We start from the raw sequence: 24,133 nt of genomic DNA, 5'->3' as shown, positions 1-24,133 counted from the left end.
TTTGCATGAAATGTTCCCTTGGTATCTCTAATTTTCTTAAAGAGATCTGTAGTCTTTCCCATTCTATTGTTTTCCTCTATTTCTTCGCACTGATCACTGAGGAAGTCTTTCTTATCTCTCTTTGCTATTCTTTCGAACTCTGCATTCAAATGGGTATATCTTTCCTTTTCTCCTTTGCCTTTCACTTCTCTTCACAGTTATTTGTAAGGCCTCCTCAGACATCCATTCTGCCTTTTTGCATTTCTTTTTCTTGGGGATGGTCTTGATCACTGCCTCCTATACAATATCACAAACCTCTGCCCATAGTTCTTCAGGCACACTGTCTATCAGATCTAGTCCCTTAAATCTATTTGTCATTTCCACTGTATAATCGTAAGGGATTTGATTTAGGTCATACCTGAATGGTCTAGTTGTTTTCCTTACTTTCTTCAATTTAATTCTGAATTTTGCAATAAGGAATTCATGATCTGAGCCACAGTCAGCTCCCGGTCTTGTTTTTGCTGACTGTATAGAGCTTCTCCACCTTTGGCTGCAAAGAATATAATCAATCTGATTTCGGTATTGACCCATCTGTCAAGGGAAAGAAAAGATCCATGTTACACATTGAGTGCAAAGTACTTCTGTGTAAAAGACAATCAGGCTCTTGTTTAAAAAGAAAAGCAATTGAATAAGAGGTTCCCATGTGTTTTTGTTCAATGGGTATTTAGTCTCAGGTATGAAAGATGAGTAAGTTTTAGAGATCTGCTATACAACATATCATCTATAGTTAACAACTTGGTGTTGTGCCCTTAAACATTTCTTAAGACAGTAGATTTCATGTTAAATGTTCTTACCACATACACACAAAAGGGACACATGGAAGCTTTTGGAAGTGATTGATATGATTATTTGCTTGATTGTGGGGATAGTATCATGGGTGGATGCATATGTCGGAACTCATCAAACTGCATATATTAAACATGAGCAGTTTTTTGTACATCATTTATACCTCAATAAAGCTGTCAAAGAAAAGAAAAGAAAAAGAAAACCAAGTCATCCTCTAATGAAGTGAGATGCTCACAAATTAAGATTCCATTACTGTAATGATTTTTAAGCTGTTGGGGAAAAGTAGTGAAGACAAAGATCCCTTTAGGAATCTGATGAAAGCAACTGAAACTTCTCCACAGATAAAAGCACATAATTCATTCACATGAATTATTGCGCTTAATCCCAGAGGTTCTGCATCCCAGCTATGGCCTATGCATTGACCTCATTAAAGAACACCAGAATTGTTGCTTGCTCTCAGGGTTGTTTCAGGTTTCCTCTGATCCCTAATAGGTGTATAAGGTGCTACCTTTGTGTTGTGGGCATCTCTGTGTCTTGTTACTTTCTCCACATGCAACTCATCTCTCATTCAACAGTTTTCCACTTCTACTTTTCAGTGATAAACCAGCCAGCTCAGACTTCATTTCTGCACACAGGAGAATGTACATGGATATAATTTCCTTTATTCTGTGACCAATGCACGTATTTGTGGATATTATGAAAGGAAACTGTTTCAGATTTTAAAAGGAAAACTTTGCAAATTGAAGAAAATATGGAAGAGAGATTACAGTTTTTTCCCTTCACATTTGATGGCATGATAAGGAGTGGAGAGTAAAGGGAAATTGCCACTGGAGCTTGTCTGGTTGTTTCCTGCTGCTCTGTTACATAGGAACACATTTTATGAGTGGTTTTGCACAGGATCCAGATGGGTAATAAAACAATGAAGTAATTCTTCACAACCCATGGACTGTAGCTCACCATGCTCCTCTGTCCATGGAATTCTTCAGGAAAGAACACTGGAGTAGATAGCCATTCCCTTCTCCAGGGAATCTTCCCCAACCCAGGGATTGAGCCCGGGTCTCCTACATTGCAGGCAGATTCTTTACCATCTGAGCCACCAGTGAAACCCAATTATATCTTCTAAATGTGCATAGTTTTCTTAATAAAAATAGCCCAAAGCAATCCTTTGGCCAAAGAGGCTATGTGTTTACAATGACTGCCTTCATTACAACAGTCAGTCTGGAATTTTTGTGCTGTACCATCTATTATGCATTCATTGAGTCTGATCTCATCATTAGACCATCTAATTTCCCAGTTTAACAGGTTCTTCTTGAGTCATTTCATTCTTTCATGAATGACCAGATAGACAGATTCTAATCACTCTACCAGGCAGAGATTTATTGGTGGTTATCCTGCAGCCTGGGCTTCCCAGGTGGCGCTAGTGGGTAAAGAACCCACTTGCCAATACAAGAGACATAAGAGATGTGGGTTCAATTCCTAGGTTGGGAAGATTCCCTGGAGGAGAGCATGGCAACCCACTCTAGTATTCTTGCCTGGAGAATCCCATGGTCAGAGGAGCCTGGTGGGCTACAGTCCATAGGGTCACAAAGAGTTGGACATGACTGCAGCCTATAAAGCTTAATCTGGCTTAACATACTTTGCACCTCAGGTTGTCATGTGTAATGGTGCAGCTTGTGTCCTCCACAGACTGTTGGGCTTGTGGGCCTGAATAATGAAGGACTGTTTCCAACTAGAGATTACTGTCTAGGTGGCTCGTTGCTGTGCTTAGTCACTCAGTCATGTCCAACTCTTTGCGACCCTATGGACTGTAGCCCACCAGGCTCCTCTGTCCATGGGGATTCTCCAGGCAAGAATACTAGAGTGGGTTGGTATGCCCTCCTCTAGGGGATCTTCTCAACCCAGGGATCGAACCCAAGTCTCCTGCATTGCAGGTGGATTCTTTACTGTCTGAGCCACGAGGAAAGCCCATTAGGTGGCTGATGAGCCTTCACCAAATACCCCAATACTTCAAACCTTGGTGGTTTAAAACAGTAACCATTATTTTTGCTCATTATTATAGGTTGGAAATCTGGGTTGGGCTCAGTTGGATGGTTCTTCTAGGCTTGGCTGATCTTGGCTAGCTTGGTTTTTCACCTATAGTCAGTTAATGAATGGGCTGATGCTGTCTGGTTTAGGATGGCCTCAACTGGGATGGCTGGGATGACTGAGACCTCTCCCCTTATAGACTCTCACCATCCCCCTTGCTAACTTGGATGGACTCTGCATGGTAGGAAAAGTTACCAAGAGCAGCAAGAGGGCAAACTCCAATGTATAAACCCTTTTCAAGTCTCTGCTTGCATCATGTTTGCTGATATCCTGGTGGCCAAATCAACTCTTAATAACAGTCCAGAACTAGTGTGGAAGGGCAGTATCAAAGAGTATGGGTGGAAAGAATATTCTGTGTCCCACACAGAACTATGGTGGTGGTGTCAGAGCCTATATTAATATGGAGGAAGGGACAAGTCTTTCTAGATGGTCCACCCATTAGGTGTGTGTTTTCCTGGTTCATCTACCCAGAATGGGTACCCCATTTTACTACTCACAAAGGTATTATATGTTCTAGCAGAGATTCTGATTACCCCAGTATATTTTTTCTTGCTAACTGAATTGTAAGTGGCAAATAATATCCCCAGGGTTTTTGTCGTTTGCAGACTTTCCAAATCAGACAGGCCCAACAATAAAGACTGCTTCTTTTTCATGTCTCTGAGGGAAGGATCCAGGTCTAATTCAACTTTACACACTCCACAACTTTTAGCCTAGCTTTAATTGGGACTTAAAAATATTTAATCTGAATTGTTCGTCATTAATGTCAGTTACAACGTCTACCCTAGAAACGTGTTGCTCAAAATGGATCTGCAGACCACCTGAATCAGAATCAGCTAGGGCATTGGTTAAAATGCAGATTCCTGGGTCCACCTCAGGTCTAGTGTAACACATTCTCTGCCTGGGGTTTGGAAATTCATCTTTAACACACTTGGGTACTTCTTATGTACATTAAAATTAAAGAATCACTGTCTTAGTCATAGGGAAAGGGGAGGGGTGAGGGAAGGATGTATTGGGAATTTGGGATTAGCAGATACAAACTGTTACATATAGGATGGGTAAACAACAAGCACAGGGAACAATATTCAATCCTGTGATAAAACATAATGGAAAGGATTATGAAAAAGAATGTGTATATATATATATATATATATATATATATGAATCTATTTGCTGTATAGCAGAAATGAACACAACAGTGTAAATAACTATACTTCAATAAAACAAATTTTTTAAAAAGAGAATCTCTGTCTTAGAAAAGTGGCTTTTGTAACTTTTGACCTTTACCCAAGATAATAAATAACTTTTACTGCACACACACATACATACATATACACAAAGAGAGATGACTGAAAAGAAGCTTTTGAGAAGAAAATACCCTAAATTCAATAGATATTTTCTAATCAAGTTTTCTACATGCTGATCCATGACTCAGATATATTTCATGACCCAATAATGTATAATGACCTGGCTTTTGAAAATCAGAACTCTAGTGAATATGCATTTATTCAAACATTTTTTTTCTCCTCCTATCCATACCTGGAAAATATATAATGTTTCTCCCTCCACGCTTAATAAATGCCTCTTTTTTTATAATGAGAAAAGTTCACTTTCTTTTATACACGTTTCCTCAGTTCGGGCTCATCCAAACGAAGGAACAGTTCATGAAACTTGGTGGATGCTGTGGTAGAGGGAAGCAGCTCTAAATGTTATCATGAAATATTCAACCCCAAAGGGATTCATATAACTTCCCCTTACAACTCATTGGCCCAAATTAGTCAGATGGCGAACACAGTGGGGCCAGGAAATACAATCTCACTAGAATCCTGGCATACCGAGAGGTGGAAATATACAAAGTGTAGCACTAATGGCCTGTACAGTTTTCAATTCATCAGCATCTGGTTTCTATCCCAACTACCCTCTGGATTTGTCATCACCAATGACAAATCAAGTGAACAATATAAATGCCTCTTCATAACCATTCACCTGGAGTACTTGTTAAAAATCACAACTTTCTGAGTCCCACCCCCAGAGCTTCTGATTCAGCAAGACAGGGACAAGGCTAAGAAATTGCATTTCTAACAAGTTGGCAGACTGATGCTGCTCCTTTGAGAACCACTGCCCTATATATTCCAATTTATTTGGTCCACAAGTCCTAAGAAATCCCCAAGTTCCCTGACTGATTTTTATTACTGCTTTCTAACCACATTCGCCCCATTTCCTGATTGTTTTTTTTTTATTACTGCTTTCCAACTACATTTACTTCAGCTGGGTTTCCACTTGCTCATATTTCACTTGCATTGTGTAATGAACATATTGGATTCAGCTGGCATTTCCCTAAAGCCTGCCAAGTGCACTCCAACCATTGTCTTACTGGCAGGTTTCCTGACTGCAATTCTAAAGCTGTTCTTTTAGTTCCTCTGTTTCTTCAGAATGCACTAAGATGGCTCAAGTTCCAGTCTAGTGGTGCTGTTTGTTCTGTAAAGTTAGATTATTGTTGTCTCAGAGATAGGAGATCAGCTTCTCAAAGATGTCATTCTGATACTATTAATCATTTCTTCCTCCAAGGGTCTGCTAGGTCTCAGTCTGAATCTGTTGGCCTGTGTTTGTTACTGTGCCTTGTACTTTTGGAAATTTCACTACAACAAGCAGAGAGTGAAACAGTTTTGGAAATTTTATATGTCTGGTGGGAACTGGACAAAGGACAAGTTATTATTGATGTATTAAATTCTCTCCTCCAAGTGCATTAATGTGACTTCTATCCGGTTTGTTTTTTGGCTCTGAAGAAAGAGGAAGGGGGACACAGATAAGTCAGGACCTCCCTGAAAATTCTGTTGTTACCCATGGTAGGAATGAACCAGCTTTGAATGTTATACTATATGGGGATAGGGAACTGACTCATTCCTGTCCTAAGAATGCTGCATTCTGGCCCAACTATACGCAATTGCCATCTCTTGGTTACTATAAGCTGATTTAACACCTATGTCATGAATGCTTTCAAGGGAAAGATATTTGGGAATCTGATGTCATCACATGTTTTCTCTCTATCACCTGTGACCCACACAGTCCTCGGGACCACAAGGCTTCTCTGGTGCTCATGGCAGTTGACCCTAACACCTTCCAGTAAAGATTTCATAGTCAAAATCTCTCTCCTATATCCTATAATCTGTTTATCTGTGGTGTGGATGGGATCTCTGAGTTCTCATGCAGGACTCAGGGTGGATTTTAAATTCTGTTCTGAGAAAAATTTGGACTCGGTGCTCAAGTCCATCTGAGGCCCATTTCCATTTAAGTTCAGTTCAGTTCAGTTGCTCAGTTGCGTATGACTCTTTGTGACCCCATGGACTGCAGCACACCAGGCCTCCCTGTCCATCACCAACTCCCGGAGTTTACCCAAACTCCTGTCCACTGAGTTGGTGATGCCGTCCAACCATCTCATCCTCTGTCATCTCCTTCTCCTCCTGCCCTCTATCTTTCCCAGCATCAAGGTCTTTTAAAATGAGTTAGCTCTTCACATCTGGTGGCCAAAGGATTGGAGTTTCAGCTTCAAAATCAGTCCTTCCAATGAATACTCAGGACTGATCTCCTTTAGGATGGACTGGTTGGATCTCCTTGCAGTCCAAGGGACTCTCAAGAGTCTTCTCCAACACCATAGTTCAAATGCATCAATTCTTCGGCACTCAACTTTCTTTATAGTCCAAGTCTCACATCCATACATGACCACTGGAAAAACCATAGCCTTGACTAGATGGACCTTTGTTGGGAAAGTAATGTCTCAACTTATTAATATGCTGTCTAAGTTGGGCATAACTTTCTTGCCAAGGAATCAGTTCAGTTCAGTCGCTCAGTCATGTCTGACTCTTTGCGACCCCATGAATCGCAGCACGCCAGGCCTCCCTGTCCATCACCAACTACCAGAGTCTACCCAAACCCATGCCCATCGAGTCAGTGATGCCATCCAGCCATCTCATCCTCTGTCGTCCCTTTCTCCTCCTGCGCCCAATCCTTCCCGGCATTAGGGTCTTTTCCAATGAATCAACTCTTCACATGAGGAAGCCAAAGTATTGGAGTTTCAGCTTCAACATCAGTCCTTCCAATGAATACCCAGGACTGATCTCCTTTAGGATGGACTGGTTGGATTTCCTTGCAGTCCAAGGGACTCTCAAGAGTCTTCTCCAACACCACAGTTCAAAAGCATCAATTCTTTGGCGCTCAGCTTTCTTCACCGTTCAACTGTCACATCCATACATGACCACTGGAAAAACCATAGCCTTGACTAGACGGACCTTTGTTGGCAAAGTAATGTCTCTGCTTTTTAATATGCTGTCTAGGTTGGTCATAACTTTCCTTCCAAGGAGTAAGCGTCTTTTAATTTCATGGCTGCAATCACATCTGCAGTGATTTTGGAGCCCCAAAAAATAAAGCCTGACACTGTTTCCACTGTTTCCCCATCTATTTCCCATGAAGTGTTGGGACCAGATGCCATGATCTTAGTTTTCTGAATGTTGAGCTTTAAGCCAACTTTTTCTTTTCTTTTTTTTTTTTTTTTTAAATCCCATAACATTTTAATGGTTAAGAAACCCTTGGTACATAGGGAAAAAGCAAGATTTAACCACATGGCAATGGGATTGGGGAGGGCTGGCAGTCATGTGATACTCCAGAGTGGTTTCCAGAGCCTCCTTTTGTTTGTTGTTTTTGGTGTCCTGTTTTGATATGGTTTTAGCAAGAACAATCGTTTGTGCACATAAAAATCTCTCAGAAGCTTAAACAAATAAAACATAATTTATCTCATGCATCGAACATGGAATGGTGTTCTGTTTCACATATGATAATATACATGTTTCAATGCTATTGTCCCAGAACGTCCCACCCTCACCTTCTTCCTCAGAGTCCATACAACTGTTCTATGCATCTGTGTCTCTTATTCTGTCTCGCATATAGGGTTATCGTTACCATCTTACAAATTCCATATATATGCATTAGTATACTGTATTGGTGTTTTTCTTTCTGGCTTACTTCACTCTGTATAATGGGCTCCAGTTTCATCCATCTCAATAGAACTGTTTCAAATGTATTTTTTTAATGGCTGAGTAATATTCCATTGTGTATATGTACCACAGCTTCCTTATCCATGCGTTTGCTGATGGACATCTGGGTTGCTTCCATGTCCTGGCTATTGTAAACAGTGCTGTGATGAACATCGGGGTACACGCGTCTCTTTCAATTCTGGTTTCCTCGGTGTGTATGCCCAGCAGTGGGATTACTGGGTCATATGGCAGTTCTATTCCCAGTTTTTTAAGGAATCTCCACACTGTTCTCCATAGTGGCTGTACTAGTTTGCATTCCCACCAACAGTGTAAGAGGGTTCCCTTTTCTCCACACCCTCTCCAGCATTTATTGCTTGTAGACTTTTGGATAGCAGCCATTCTGACTGGCGTGAAATGGTACCTGATTGTGGTTTTGATTTGCATTTCTCTAATAATGAGTGATGTTGAGCATCCTTTCATGTGTTTGTTAGCCATCTGTATGTCTTCTTTGGAGAAATGTCTGTTTAGTTCTTTGGCCCATTTTTTGATTGGGTCGTTTATTTTTCTGGAATTCATCTGCAGGAGTTGCTTGTATATTTTTGAGACTAATTGTTTGTCCATTGCTTCGTTTGATATTATTTTCTCCCATTCTGAAGGCTGTCTTTTCACCTTGCTTATAGTTTCCTTTGTTGTGCAAAAGCTTTTAATTTTAATTAGGTCCCATTTGTTTATTTTTGCTTTTATTTCCAACATTCTGGGAGGTGGGTCATGGAGGATGCTGCTGTGATTTATGTCAGAGAGTGTTTTGCCTATGTTTTCCTCTAGGAGTTTTATAGTTTCTGGTCTTACGTTTAGATCTTTAATCCATTTTGAGTTTATTTTTGTGAATGGTGTTAGGAAGTGTTCTAGTTTCATTCTTTTACAAGTGGTTGACCAGTTTTCCCAGCACCACTTGTTAAAGAGATTGTCTTTTCTCCATTGTATATTCTTGCCTCCTTCGTCGAAGATAAGGTGTCCATAGGTGCATGGATTGGAAGAATTAATATAGTGAAAATGAGTATACTACCCAAAGCAATCTATAGATTCAATGCAATCCCTATCAAGCTACCAATGGTATTTTTCACAGAACTAGAACAAATCATTTCACAATTTGTATGGAAATATAAGAAACCTTGAATAGCCAAAGCAATCTTGAGAAAGAAGAATGGAACTGGAGGAATCAACCTGCCTGACTTCAGGCTCTACTACAAAGCCACAGTCATCAAGACAGTATGGTACTGGCACAAAGATAGAAATATAGATCAATGGAACAAAATAGAAAGCCCAGAGATAAACCTAAGCCAACTTTTTCACTCTCCTCTTTCACTTTCATCAAGAGGCTCTTTAGTTCTTCTTCACTTTCTGCTATAAGCGTGGTGTCATCTGCATATCTGAGGTTATTGACATTTCTCCCGGCAATCTTGATTCCAGCTTGTGTTTCTTCCAGACCAGCGTTTCTCATGATGTACTCTGCATATAAGTTAAATAAGTAGGGTGACAACATACAGCCTTGACGTACTCCTTTTCCTATTTGGAACCAGTCTGTTGTTCCATGGACACTTCTAACTGTTGCTTCCTGACCTGAATACAGGTTTCTCAAGAGGCAGGGCAGATGATCTGGTATTCCCATCTCTTTCAGAATTTTCCACAGTTTCTTGTGATCCACACAGTCAAAGGCTTTGGCATAGTCAATAAAGCAGAAATAGATGTTTTTCTGGAACTCTCTTGCTTTTTCGATGATCCAGCAGATGTTGGCAATTTGATCTCTGGTTCCTCTGCCTTTTCTAAAACCAGCTTGAACATCTGGAAGTTCACAGTTCACATATTGCTGAAGCCTGGCTTGGAGAATTTTGAGCATTACTTTACTAGCATGTGAGATGAGTGCAATTGTGAGGTAGTTCGAGCATTCTTTGACATTGCCTTTCTTTGGGATTGGAATGAAAACTGACCTTTTCCAGTCCTATGGCCACTGCTGAGTTTTCCAGATTTGCTGGCATATCGAGTGCAGCACTTTCACAGCATCATCTTTGAGGATTTGAGATAGCTCAACTGGAATTCCATCACCTCCACTAGCTTTGTTCGTAGGGATGCTTTCTAAGGCCCACTGGACTTCACATTCCAGGATGTCTGGCTCTAGGTGAGTGATCACACCATCATGATTATATGGGTAGTGAAGATCTTTCTTGTACAGTTCTTCTGTGTATTCTTGCCACCTCTTCTTAATATCTTCTGCTTCTGTTAGGTCCATACCATTTCTGGCCTTTATTGAACACATCTTTGCATGAAATGTTCCCTTGGTATCTTTAATTTTCTTGACAAAATCTCTAGTCTTTTCCATTCTATTGTTTTCCTCTATTTGTTTGCACTGATCACGGAGGAAGGCTTTCTTATCTCTCCTTGCTATTCTTTGGAACTCAGCATTCAAATGGGTATATCTTATCTTTTCTCCTTTGCTTTTCACTTCTCTTCTTTTCACAGCCATTTGTAAGGCCTCCTCAGACAGCCATTTTGCTTTTTTGCATTTCTTTTCCATGGGGATGGTCTTGATCCCTGTCTCCTGTACAATGTCACAAACCTCTGTCCATAGTTCATCAGGCACTCTATCAGATCTAGTCCCTTAAATCTATTTGTCACTTCCACTGTATAATCATAAGGGATTTGATTTAGGTTATACCTGAATGGTCTAGTGGTTTTCCCCACTTTCTTCAATTTAAGTCTGAATTGGCAATAAGGAATTCATGATCTGAGCCACAGTCAGCTCCCGGTCTTGTTTTTGCTGATTGTATAGAGCTTCTCCACCTTTGGCTGCAAAGAATATAATCAATCTGATTTCAGTGTTGGCCATCTGGTGATGTCCATGTGTAGAGTCTTCTCTTGTGTTGTTGGAAGACGGTGTTTAAAGGTAGGATGAAACGAACTTATTTACACAACAGAAATAGTGTCACAGATGTAGAAAACAATCTTATGGTTACTAGAGTAGAAAGGGGGGTTGGGATAAATTGGGAGATTAGGATTAACGCATACATTCTACTATATATAAAATAGATAACTAATAATGACCTACAGTATAGCATAGGGAACTCTACTCAATACCCTGTAATGATCTATATGGGAAAAGAATTTCAAAAAGAGTAGATATATGTATATATATAACTGATTCCCTATACTACACAGCAGAAACTAAGACATCATTACAAATTAACTTATAGTCCAATAAAAATTTTTTAAAAATTAAAAAAATAAAGGTAGGATGAGTTTTTATCTAAGTGAGAACACAAACCAGGTTATTCAATTTAAAAAAAAATTATGCTTATTTAAATTTTCCACATAGTCATTTGAAAGCAAGATCATAGGGTCTGTTTCTTTCGAAAACAGAATGTATATACCTATCAGATGCCCGCTGGAAAGCTTATTTTTGTACTGACATGAAGCTTTGGCCAAAATCATGGTTGGGAAGGGTTATACTTGCAAGAGATGATCTGTGTTTTCCAACAGTAATTCTAGGATCTCTTGCTTCTAGCCATGTGTTAAGTGTTCCATCCACTGAAAGCAATGAATTCAATAATGTCATCTTGCCTGCTGCAGAATCCTTCCTTCAGGACACCCACTCCCACCTGAAACGTAAGAGTAGTCCCCTAGCAATCATTTTCTCTGATATGGACTTGGCTTCCTCTGCAGTTGACTGGTCCAGACTTGACTGTCTGACTGAACAAAATAGAGGATGTTCTCTGAAAATTTGGAATTTGGATTGAGATTCCAGTTTCCACCAGGATGTCTTATTTAAAAGGAGACAATATAAATCCATGATTGGTGGGGTGCACATGGATTAAAAAACAGAGAATCCCAAGAAGAGGAGAGATATACAGACACTTTGAGAAAAAGAGAAAGAAATGAGGAAGACTTGCAGAATGGATAGAGATGAGAAAGGCATAGAATGTAGATGTTGTCTTTAGCTTTCATTCTAATCTATTGCCAAGGCCTTTGAGGTGAATGTTATTGTATCTTAATAATAAGTGATGGCTTTTTAGTTTATACTAGTTTGGGTCCACTTGATTCCATTTTTGCTATATAGCCAAAGTTGTTGTAAGCAGGACTAGAGCCTTCTCTGAACTACTATCTCACATTATCTCTCAGCTAGGATCAGAATTCTTACAGGAAAGATATCCACATTTTGTATAGAGATATGAAGTAGCCCCTGTTGTACTGCTAGTTGGATGAAAAATACTCACATTGACTTATACCTTATTTGTGTGAATGTGTTTGTCTTCATGTGAATGTGTTCTGTGTGTTTTTGTGTTACATTTTCTCCATGAAACTGTTTATCTTCTTTCAGTTATCTGACAAATGTTTACTGAGTACCTACTATGTGTCAAACATTATGATAAGAGCTAGTTTTTAAAAAAATGACAATTTCTTCTATTAGGGGTGGCAGTTTCATGATCTGTAATGTTTACCTTGCCTGCCAGGTAAAGTTACATGTCAGTTATGGTGACTATTTCATTTCATTATTTTATTCCTATTATAGTCTCACTTTCTTTATATGATTCCTGATCATAATTTAAATTTCTTTCGCCTAACCTGGATTCAAGTGTCTATGCATTTTTATTTTAAGTTGACCCCAGTACTTTTTTGAGAAGGTGGGACACAGATTATTTGGAATTCATACTAAGAAATTTGGTTCCATTTGGGATGGTCTTTGCAATAGAGATATTAACTCAGGAGTTAAGTCATGATATGGTCATGTTACATGGATGGGGGAGGAGAGAATATCAGTCAAGAGAGGGACAGACAGAGAGAGAGAAAACATAAGAGTGAGAGAAGACAGAAGTAGGCATGCAGGAAAATAGACAAAGTGGAGGGTATAACACTAAATTGGGCTTTCAACATTCACATTCATTCTTTCAGTTATCCTCCAGAGATTTATTGGGTGCTTAGAGGGAAGTATGCCAAGTGCCAAATATCAGAGACTGAGTTTGTTCTCAGTTTTTACGCCACTGAGGGATCATCATTTAAAAAACTTCTTTAACTGAATCAGATTTAATATTGCTATATCCAGGAAGGTTTTTGTTTGTTTGTTTCCAGACTAGTTTCCAGTGCATCTTCTGGCTTTACTTCTGATCTATGTTGCTGGATTCCACTTTTCACCTCCTGGCCTAATTAATGCCTGGGTGGGCTCTCCTAACCTTAACTAAGCCCTCGATATTTACTGTGCACCCAAAAGCCAGGGATAAGTCAGTATTAGGCCCACACCCGATGGTTTATCTCACTGAGGTCAATGGCGAGTCATGAGACAGGGATGAGCACTTGATATTGGCAGCTGGCAGTGCATGCAAGCTAGCAATTTAGAGTGAAAATCCAGCTGCCTGTCCCTCATGCTCGTTCACATCTTAACAGTGGAGGTTTACTGGCAGGGGAAGTGAGGCCTATGCAGAAAGAAAGATTAAAAGACAGAAAATCACCCAATCTTCATTACTAAAATTAAAGCTATATTACTTCTCCCCACTATACACTCTAATATGCTGATCTGGAGAGATTTTCCTACATGCTGTGACTGTAAATGAATTACATGAGATCCACAAAAATAGTCTCATCATTTCAGACTCTGAAGAGTGATGACAATGTTTGGGCATAAAAATAACACACACACATACACACCCTCTTAGTGGTGAGTTTTTCTTCCAATTCAATGAAATTTGGTCCTATTTATAAGTCTGTGTTTTAGCCCCCTCTCATATCTAAGAATACACTGTAAATATTGCTTTGGAAAGATGAAAGAAAAAAAAAAGCAACTAAATGATTCTCTTTTTTATAGAATTGAAGACAAATAAAATGCTTATATATGCACACAACAGCAAGTAGGACTAACTATTTGGTTTAATTATATATTCCAGATTTTTAAAAATGTGCTTTAACTTTCAATTAGTATTCTAGAATCTGAGAGTATACTTTCTGTGATAGTGAATGGAAGGAATTCTGGAATCTGAAGAAACCTTTCTTGACATTTCATCTCTAATCACAAAGAACATATAATGCTCAGTGAACACAATTATAAACTAACTTAGATAAAGAATGTCCAGGGAATTATTTATTGAAATTCAGCGTGCCTGGTTACAGTGAACAATACCGATTGGAAGTAGATGTATGTATAGTATGTATAATGAATTAGGTGAGATATTCCATTTACAGGCAACATTATCACACTATTTCTTTTATCTCCAGAAATGTTCTAATCTGTTTACAAGATTGTTCAGAATCATGTTCTGTAAATTCTAATATTCAGGCAGAGGGGGTAGTGGTGGAGGGGTAAAGAAACTTTCATCTAAGCAAAAATCCTCTCACCCAGTTTTGCTCAACTCCAGTTATAGGGCAATTGGTAAAATTTTCTTTTAAATGCTTTTATAAGATCTCAGAGAGGTGGCAGAGATTAAGCATGTAGAAGTCATTAATGGATGATAGAAGAACTGACTGAAGGATAATTTCTAATTGTAAATATTATATTCATAAGCAAAATACATAGAATATCTCACCTCAGTGTCCTAAAATTTAAGATTCTAAAATATGGCAGAGGAACCAGAGATCAAATTGCCAACATCCGCTGGATCACCGAAAAAGCAAGAAAATTCCAGAAAAACACCTACTTCTGCTTCATTGACTATGTTAAAGCCTTTGACTGTGTGGATCACAACGAACTGTGGAAAATTCTTTAAGAGATGGGAACACCAGACCACCTTACCTGCCTCCTGTGAAATCTGTATGCAGATCAAGAAGCAACAGTTAGAACCGGACATGGAACAACGAACTGGTTCCAAACTGAGAAAGGAGTATACGTCAAGGATGTATATCATCACTCTGCTTATTTAGCTTATATGCAGAGTACATCATGCGAAATGTCAGACTGGATGAGGCACAAGCTGGTATTAAGATTACCAGGAGAAATATCAATAACCTCAGATACGCCAATGACACCACCCTTATGGCAGAAAGTAAAGAGGAATTAAAGAGCCTCTTGATGAAGGTGAAAGAGGAGAGTGAAAAAGCTGTATAAAACTCAACATTCAAAAAATGAAGATGATGGCATCCAGTCCCATCACTTCATGGCAAATAGATGGGGAAACAATGGAAATAGTGAGAGACTTCATTTTTTGGGGATCCAAAATCACTGCAGATGGTAACTGCAGCCATGAAATTAAAAGACGCTTGCTCCTTGGAAGAAAAGCTATGATCAACTTAGACAGCATATTAAAAAGCAGAGACATCACTTTGCCAATGAAGGTCTGTCTAGTCAAAGCTATGGTTTTTCCAGTAGTCATGTGAGAGTTGGACTATAAAGAAAACTGAGCACCAAAGAATTGATGCTTTTGAAATGTAGTGTTGGAGAAGACTCTTGAGAGTCCCTTGGACTGCAAGGAGATCAAACCAGTCAATTCTAAAGGAAATCAACCCTGAATATTCATTGGAAGGACTGATATTGAAGCTAAAGATCCAATACTTTGGCCACCTGATGCAAAGAACTGACTCATTTGAAAAGACCCTGATGCTGGGAAAGATTGAAGGCAGGAGAAAGGGATGACAGAGGATGAGATGGTTGCATGGCATCATTGACTCAAAGGACATGATTTTGAGCAAGCTCTGGGAGTTGGTGATGGACAGGGAAGCCTGGCATGCTGCAGTCCATGGGGTTGCAAAGAGTTGGACACGACTTAGGTCCATGTGATCAGTTTGATTAGTTTTCTGTGACTGTGGTTTTCATTCTGTCTGCCCTCTGATAGAGAAGGATAAGAGGCTTATGGAAGCTTCCTGATGGGAGAGACTGACTGTGGGGTAAATTGGGTCTTGTTCTGATGGGCAGGGCCATGCTCAGTAAATCTTTAATCCAATTTTCTGTTGATCTCTGGTGGCTCAGAGGGTAAAGCGTCTCTCTAACAATGTGGGAGACCAGGTTCAATCCCTGGGTCAGAAAGATCTCCTGGAGAAGGAAATGGCAACCCACTCTAGTATTCTTGCTTGGAAAATCCCATGGATGGAGGAGCCTGGTAGGCTACAGTCCATGGGATTGCAAAGAGTTGGACACGACTGTGTGACTTCACTTTTTTGTTGATGGGCAGGGCTGTGTTCCCTCCCTGTTGTTGGACCTGAGACTAAACTATGGTGGAGGTAATGAAGAAAATGGCTACCTCCTTCAAAAGGTGTGACTGAACTGACTGAAAATTGAGCCTGCCATCAGCAGAGAGAGTTTTATCATCATCACCATCACTATCATCATCATTGTTGTTATCATTGAGTATTTTTTTTATGTGCCAGGCATAAAGTTAAGCATTTTACTCTCAATAGCTCATTTAATACTTACAAAGACCCTATAAGGCAAATACCATTATTCTCCTTTAACAAGGGACCAAACTAAGTCTTAGAGCAGCTAAATATATACCACTAAACTCCAAATTGTGCTATTTATCCAGTTATCTGCCACTATGGAGCCAGCAACCTTCAGTGTTTTTGATGTGGCATTCTTCCTAAGATAACACATCTAAGGTTTGAAGCATGCAAGAAACATTTGTAGGCTGAAGGGCAACCCTCTTCCAACACAGAACATGAAAGAGATAGCCAAATGTGATTTAAGATCATTTTACCATTACTTGACTAGTCAAGAAGGAACTATTTTTACACTATCATGACTCCTGCTTTCCAAATTTACAAAAGTGGTGCACAGACAGACCAGGGCACAAAAGAAAAAGTTCTCTCTTTTCACCCACCCTTTGTTACTACAGTAAGTGGTAAAGTTGATTGTCCCACTTTGACATCAAAATGGCAAAACAACACAGAGGTTGTCATGCAGATTCTGAAACAGAACTTCTTCAGTTCTTCTAGATCCTGGCTGTACCACTTGCTAGCTGTATGCCTTGGGAAGTCACTTAACCTGACTGTACCTTTTCCCTGACTGCAAAACGGTGATACAAATAATATCCTACTTCATAGGGTTGTAGTAAAGATTAAATGAGATGTTACATGGAACACAGAGAACTATGCAATAAATCTGAATGTGTATTACTATCTGATTAATAGCAGTCATTTCTTACTCACTAAGAAACTGTCCCCTGGAAGTGATCACTGGGCCTTTGCTGTCTTTAAAACCACTGGCTTCCAACTCTATCTCCGCATGATAATAAACTCCTTAATGGTGGGGGCCATTTTCTATCTTTTTATACCTCCTAGTCCCTGGCACAGTTGCCTTTTAATGTAAAAGAACTCCATAATGTCTTATTCCATTAAGAAGGTACCAGTGACAGGGAAGACCTTTTATTTTGTACCCTGATCATCTTTATACTAATTTTACAATTTTCAAAGGCTAGAGTCATGACAATATAAACATAACTGTTGTACTTGACTGATGATGCAAGTTGAAAAGGATCTTCAAATCACTTTAAAGCATCTCTTATATACTTGGCGTTACCTTGAAGGAAAGGTTTTGTTTCAATCTAGTCAATGTTTACTGCTGATTAACAGCTCAACATTCAGAAAACTAAGATCATGGCATCCGGTCCCATCACTTCATGGGAAATGGATGAGGAAACAGTGGCTGACTTTATTTTTCTGGGCTCAGAAATCACTGCAGATGGTGATTGCAGCCATGAAATTAAAAGACGCTTACTCCTTGGAAGGAAAGTTATGACCAACCTAGACAGCATATTAAAAAGCAGAGACATTACTTTGCCAACAAAGGTCTATCTAGTCAAGGCTATGGTTTTTCCAGTGGTCATGTATGGATGTGAGAGTTGGACTATAAAGAAAGCTGAGCGCCGAAGAATTGATGCTTTTGAACTGTGGTGTTGGAGAAGACTCTTGAGAGTCCCTTGGACTGCAAGGAGACCCAACCAGTCCATCCTAAAGGAGATCAATCCTGGATGTTCATTGGAAGGACTGATGTTGAAGCTGAAACTCCAATACTTTGGCCACCTGATGTGAAGAGCTGACTCATTTGAAAAGACCCTGATGCTGGGAAAGATTGAAGGCAGGAGGAGAAGGGGACGACAGAGAATGAGATGGCTGGATGGCATCATCGACTCAATGGACATGGGTTTGGGTGGACTCCGGGAGTTAGTGATGGACAGGGAAGCCTGGCATGCTGCGGTTCATGGGGTCGCAAAGTCGTGGACACGACTGAGTGACTGAACTGAACTGAACATCTTGCGTTTTTTAAAATGTCTTAAAAATAACATCCAAGTCAAGAACACAATGTTGCTGACCTTATATGAGCAATTAACCCAACTGAACGGAGAGTAGAATTTGGACATAATTATATGAGTCTTTAGGGATATGAGTGACGACAGGTACAGGACGCATGAGAGTGACCTGGAGGAATGTAGTTCTTGACCAAGTCTTTTGGTTAGACATCTATTATAAACCCAAGAAAGGAGAAAGCATGGTTTCTGTATAAACCACACGTTAATTTGGTGTTCATAATGTTAACCTGAAAACAAATGCCTGGTCCTGGCTTTGCAGACTTAGATGTGTGGAGAGATAGTGTGTCATGTTGGTGACAGGTCTGTCATCTCTGAAAGTCACCTAGTCAATGGGGTCATATCAAAACATCCACCTTAAAGGGCTGATACAATCAGAAAAACATCTGGAAAGCCTTTCACTGGTCAGCAGCAGAAAATAGTGGTCAACTTGGTAAATACCTAAGTTTTCTTCCAAGAGGCTCAAATGTTCTATTTATATCCAGATAACACAGAAATCTCAAAGCTCTCTACTGTAAACATCCACCCTCAGGAACATGCTAAAATAGCACTTAAAAAAAAAAAAAATGTCCAATTGGAAGCCACATTATTATGGCAACTCTTGTTTACTCTGATTATTTCCTAAGATGGGCATCATTGTCCGTGCCCATCAAATGCCTAAGAATCAAGGCTTACAGACATCACTCTTCCACCACCACTCCATTATCAGGCAAGCATTACCCAGGGTTACCACTTAAGTGTGAGGGTATTTCTACCTTTAACGAACTAGGATGTCCTTTATGTCTACGTCCCATGAGGGAGAGAGGGGGACTATTTGTTAAATACATACATGCACATACATGCACACACATATCTATACGTGTGTGTGTGTGTGTGTGTGTGTGTGTGTGTGTGTGTGTGTGTGAAAGTGAAGTTGCTCAGTCATGTCCAACTCTTTGGCACTCTATGCACTGTAGCCCTCCAGGTTCCTCTGTCCATAGGATTTTCCAAGCAAGAATACTGCAGTGGGTTGCCATTTATTTCTCCTGGGGATCTTCCCAACTCAAGGATAGAACTCTGGTCTCCCGCATTGCAGGCAGACTCTACCATCTGAGCCTCCATGGAATCCCCATATATATGTGTGTGTGTACACACACACACACACACACATATACCATGTCCCAATCCTGTACTAGGCACTACATGTGTGTGTGTAGCTTATGTATATTCCATATATGTGATATATACAGTATATATATATATAATATATCCTTACAATTGCTCAGCCAAAAATATTAATATATCATTTTTTTAAACTGAAGTAGAGCTAATTTACAATGTGGTGTTAGTTTCAAGTGTACAGCAAAGTGACTCAGTTATACATACATACATATATATACATATATATATTCTCTTTCAGATTCTTTTTCATTAAAGTTATTATAAGGTATTTTTTTCTTACTGCCTCTTTGATCAGGTCTTTATTCAAAATCAGCTGTTCAAAATGATTTGACCTTTATGGGATAAGCAAATTGAAGTTTATGCAGCAGCCTTCTTTTCTGCTATGGTGGGTTTCTTTCCTGGGGGCTTCTTTTTAGCTGCTGGTTTCTTGGTCCTTGCAGCTTTTTTACCCACCAAAGTCTTCTTCACCTCCTTGATGCCAACAGCCCTCTTTCCTTAGTTTCCCACTACAGGCTTCTTGCCTCGAACCCTCTTCTCATCTGATTTGGCTTCTAGCGCTGTTGCTGTCCTATTCATCCAATTTTGTGGTTCTTGGCCTGGCGAAGAATGGTGTTCCAGTGCATGATTTTTGCATATGGGGTTAGCTTCAACATGATTGTCAGGTTTTTCAGTGGATTCTTTTTTAGGACTCTGTGATGAAATCTTATTGCATGGTGTTTGGAGGGCTCTTTAGATCTCTGGCTTTTCAAGATCCTCCTAAGGTCTGTACTGAGCATCTTGTGCATGGGGGAGGTTGTAGTTACTCTGGAGGGAGGCTGCTTTATGTCAAGTGGCATACAGCTCATCTAACTTGCAGAAAGCATTTCCCGTCCAAACGCAGATACATCCCACATGACTACCAGGAGCAAATTTCAAAATGTTCAGTTTGCTTACATTAAGCAGAGTAATTCCAGGGATGTTTCTGAAGGCCTTGATGATACCACCATCCTCATTATTGGTGACGGAGGGTCCCATGTGCTGGATACGGTGATGGTTTTTCATCTAACGTTTGGCAGCTCTCATTCTCTGAGAGGCATAGACCTTTTTTATATCATTTCAGACCTTAAGTCTCTTGAGACACAAAACAGCCTCTATGGTCTTCTTGCAGCCTTCAACCACCAAAGAAAGTTCAGGAGCTTCCTCTAGATGATAACCTTTAGACATGACCAGCATTGATAAGGCAATCGCAGCCAGTGCAGAGCAGGTGGCATATCACTTTTGTGTTGTATTCACTCTGAGGTGCCAACATCACCAGGTCTTGGTTGGCACAAACATGAAGCCCCCACAACACCTATTTCCAAAAGCACCCTGGCCAGAATGGTGACTCCCGCTACCTCGAATCCTGGGAATTTGAGCCACAGATCTGCCACTACCCCAAGAGTCAGCACTGATTTGATGACCTGATAATTCACAGACAGCATAGGGCTGTCTGTTGTTTTTGCACAAGTTGGTGTGGACAAAGTTAACAATATCTGGTCGAATGGGAGCCTTGAACATAGCAGGCAAAATGACATTTTTGCCAGATGACTCCCCCTTTTCAGAGTACACTGATATTCGTGGATGAGCACACGCCATGGTGAGGAGAGAAGAAGGCCACACTCCTCTCAATCTGGTGGCTCCCACAGGAAAAGCAGGTTATTATAACATATTGAGTACAGTTCCAGGTGCTAAAACACCAGGTCCTTGTTGTTTATCTATTTTATATGTAGTGGTGTATATCTGTTACTCCCAAACACCATATTTATCCCTCCCCCTCTTCCCCTTTGGTAACCATAAGTTTGTTTTTGAAGTGTATGAGTCTGTTACTGTTTTGTACATAAGTTCATTTGTATCATTTTCTTATATTCCACATATAAGTGATATATGATATTTATCTTTGTCTTTATATTTATCTTCACTTAGTATAATAATCTCTAGGTCCATCGTGTTGCAAATGGCATTATTTCATTCTTTTTTTTTTTTTTTACTAATGCATCATTCTTGATAACTCTCTTCTTCTTTTGATGCCTCTCCTATCTTACACTTCACAATGGATTCATGAGAAACTATGATCAGCCTGGTCTTCGTAATATACCTGGAATCTGACCACATGCCACTACATTTACTGCCTCCACTCTGGTCTTATCTGCTATCTTCTCTCACCTGGATTGTCTTCCTGCTTCCACTCTTGCCTCACAAAGGTCTATTCTCAATTAAGCTCCAGAGTGATACTTTGAAGACATAAGCTAGGTCATGTCACTTGAAAATCTTCTAGTGCCTTCCATCTCACTCCAGAATCAGTCCCAGCCAATACCTCTATGATTTCATCCCCTGCTCTTCTCTATGCCTCACTGGAAAGAATGTGAAGCAGTCGGCTTTGAATTTTAAAAGTAAATAGAAGTATAGATTGATTGTTATTTTCTGTCTGGTTCCTTTATTTCACCATTGTTTGTAGTAATTAAGAGATGGCTCTATTGTCTCAGGATTAGACAGACCAATGGAACAGAAGGTAGTATCTGTAATTGTGCCCACATACACAAAGGAGAGATGAAAAGATACATGGAAAGATGAAGAGAGATGAAAGCTACATGAAAAGAGAGGGCCTAGAATCGGCCCACTTAAACAAGAGTTAGCATGAAAGATAAGTGAGTAAATAATCCACCTATTCAATAACTAATAGTAGAATAGCTATCCCTACGGAAAGAAATGAATTTGTATCCTCATTTTATATCATAAATAAAATCAGGTAGATCAAAGACATAAAGGCAAACATAAAACTAAAACAAAGAAGAAAATATAAGAGAAAGATGTTATAACCTCGGCAGTGGGGAGGATATTTTAACAATAACAAATGCACAAGCAAAGGAAATATATGCTAAATTTAACCACATCGAAATTAAGAATACTGGTTTAGTAAATAGGCCATAAAATAAAAAGACAATCCATAAATAGGGAGAAGATATTTGTAGTATATATGACTGGCAAATGATTAATATCTAGTATGCACAGAAATTTTGGTAAAAACATACCAAAAAACTAAGGGAACAATGAACAGAAAATTTAGGATAATAGTTAGCTCTGGAGGTGCGATGGGATACAAACGGATTGGGCAGGGGCACCTGGGGAACTTCAGAGGTTTGGGTAATATTCTCTTTCTTAGGAAGGGTTGGAGGGCATGTGAATTATTTCAATATTATTTAAACTGTATATATTATGTATTCTTTTATGTCTATGATATATTTCATAAAAATATAGCACCCATGAATAAAACAGTTCTTCTATAACTGTTTGTTCCATCCTAAAGGAGATCAGTCCGGGGTGTTCATTGGAAGGACTGATGTTGAAGCTGAAACTCCAATACTTTGGCCACCTGATGCGAAGAACTGACTCATTTGAAAAGACCCTGATGCTGGGAAACATTGAGGGCAGGAGGAGAAGAGGATGACAGAGGATGAGATGGTTGGATGGCATCACCGACTCGATGGACATGGGTTTGGGTGGACTCCGGGAGTTGGTGATGGACAGGGAGGCCTGGCGTGCTGTGGTTCATGGGGTCGCAAAGAGTTGGACACGACTGAGTGACTGAACTGAGACACATTTGGCTATTTAAAATCAAATTACTTCAAATGAAATAAGATTAAACATTTCATGCCTCAGCCATACCGCCACATTTCAAATGCTTAATAATCACACATGGCTGCTAGCTACCATAATGGAAAGTATAGAATACTGGGCAACACTGTTCTAGAACATTCTTAGAGTTAGACACTGCTTTTATCCATTTTAATAAAAAGAGGCAATTCATTGCTTTTCTGCAAAAAATGAAAAAGTCTCCATAATTCTTTCAATAACAGCAGTAGGAGAGGCAGCAAAGATTTACTTCCTATGGATTTTGTTTCTCCTCTCGATTGAAGGAAATTCCATGAACAAATTTGTCAGACTTCATACTTCAGTTCACTTAACTCATCAAATGCCAGCATGAGCCTGATTATTCTTCTGCTTCAGGAAGTCAAAGACTGCTTCCATGCAGTTTCTTGTACCATTAGGGTTGTGAGCAGAATTTCATCTGCCAAAAAATTTTATTGTGTGATTTCCAAAGTCAGGTATCCTCTAGGGTGGGGTTCATAAGAGGACAGTGGTCTTCTGGAATGAGAAAGGAGATCTCTTCCTTCTTCCTGTCTACTCTGTAGGTCCTCTCCAAAGCATGTGTTGCTAATCTGAGTGGCTGAGACTCTGATACTTCAGTGTGTGTTTCACCCTGTGTGTTAGAGGGTCAAATACACAGGTGTATTTCTCTGTCTTGCCTCCATGGAGGAGAATCTGGCCTTGGGTTCTGGCTTCCTTTCCTTTTTTTTTTTCTATCTCACATACAGTTGGATATTCTAAACCCTGGCCTTACATTCCAAATACAGTTTCCATAAGGGTGGTAAAATTTTAAAGTGGGCTTTGCGATTAGAGGAAGGTTGAGCTCTGAACCCCCAGCTGGGGTCTAAGTCATGGATTTTTGTCTAGTTGCCTAGAAAGCTCTGCACTGGAGTTTCCGGCACTGCTGCTGTTACTGCTGCTAAGTCGCTTCAGTCGTGTCCGACTCTGTGCGACCCCATAGACGGCAGCCCACCAGGCTCCCCCATCCCTGGGGTTCTCCAGGCAAGAACACTGGAGTGGGTTGCCATTTCCTTCTCCAATGCATGAAAGTGAAAAGTGAAAGTTAAGTCGCTCACTCATGTCCAACTCTTTGCGACCCCA

The 24,133-nt window shown here is 39.8% G+C and overlaps 1 protein-coding gene and 1 pseudogene across 1 annotated transcript in view; both read right to left on the bottom strand.

Annotated features, from left to right (window-relative positions):
• The window catches only part of LOC145536274 (uncharacterized), a 401,900-nt gene that overhangs the window by 57,479 nt on the left and 320,288 nt on the right, over positions 1-24,133 (bottom strand). Inside the window, exon 5 of the mRNA XM_081565321.1 lies at positions 398-570. Coding sequence (XP_081421447.1) covers positions 398-570 — 173 coding nt within the window. The remainder of the gene's footprint in view (positions 1-397; positions 571-24,133) is intronic.
• LOC145535473 (large ribosomal subunit protein uL4 pseudogene) lies at positions 19,727-20,983 on the bottom strand (annotated as a pseudogene).

Source organism: Giraffa tippelskirchi, chromosome X (genome assembly GCF_054371585.1).
Source record: "Giraffa tippelskirchi isolate mGirTip1 chromosome X, T2T-mGirTip1v1.2.pri, whole genome shotgun sequence".
Classification (NCBI taxonomy): Eukaryota; Metazoa; Chordata; class Mammalia; order Artiodactyla; family Giraffidae; genus Giraffa; species Giraffa tippelskirchi.
The sequence above is the reverse complement of the archived record's forward strand: the minus strand, read 5'-3'. Positions and strand labels throughout refer to the sequence as shown.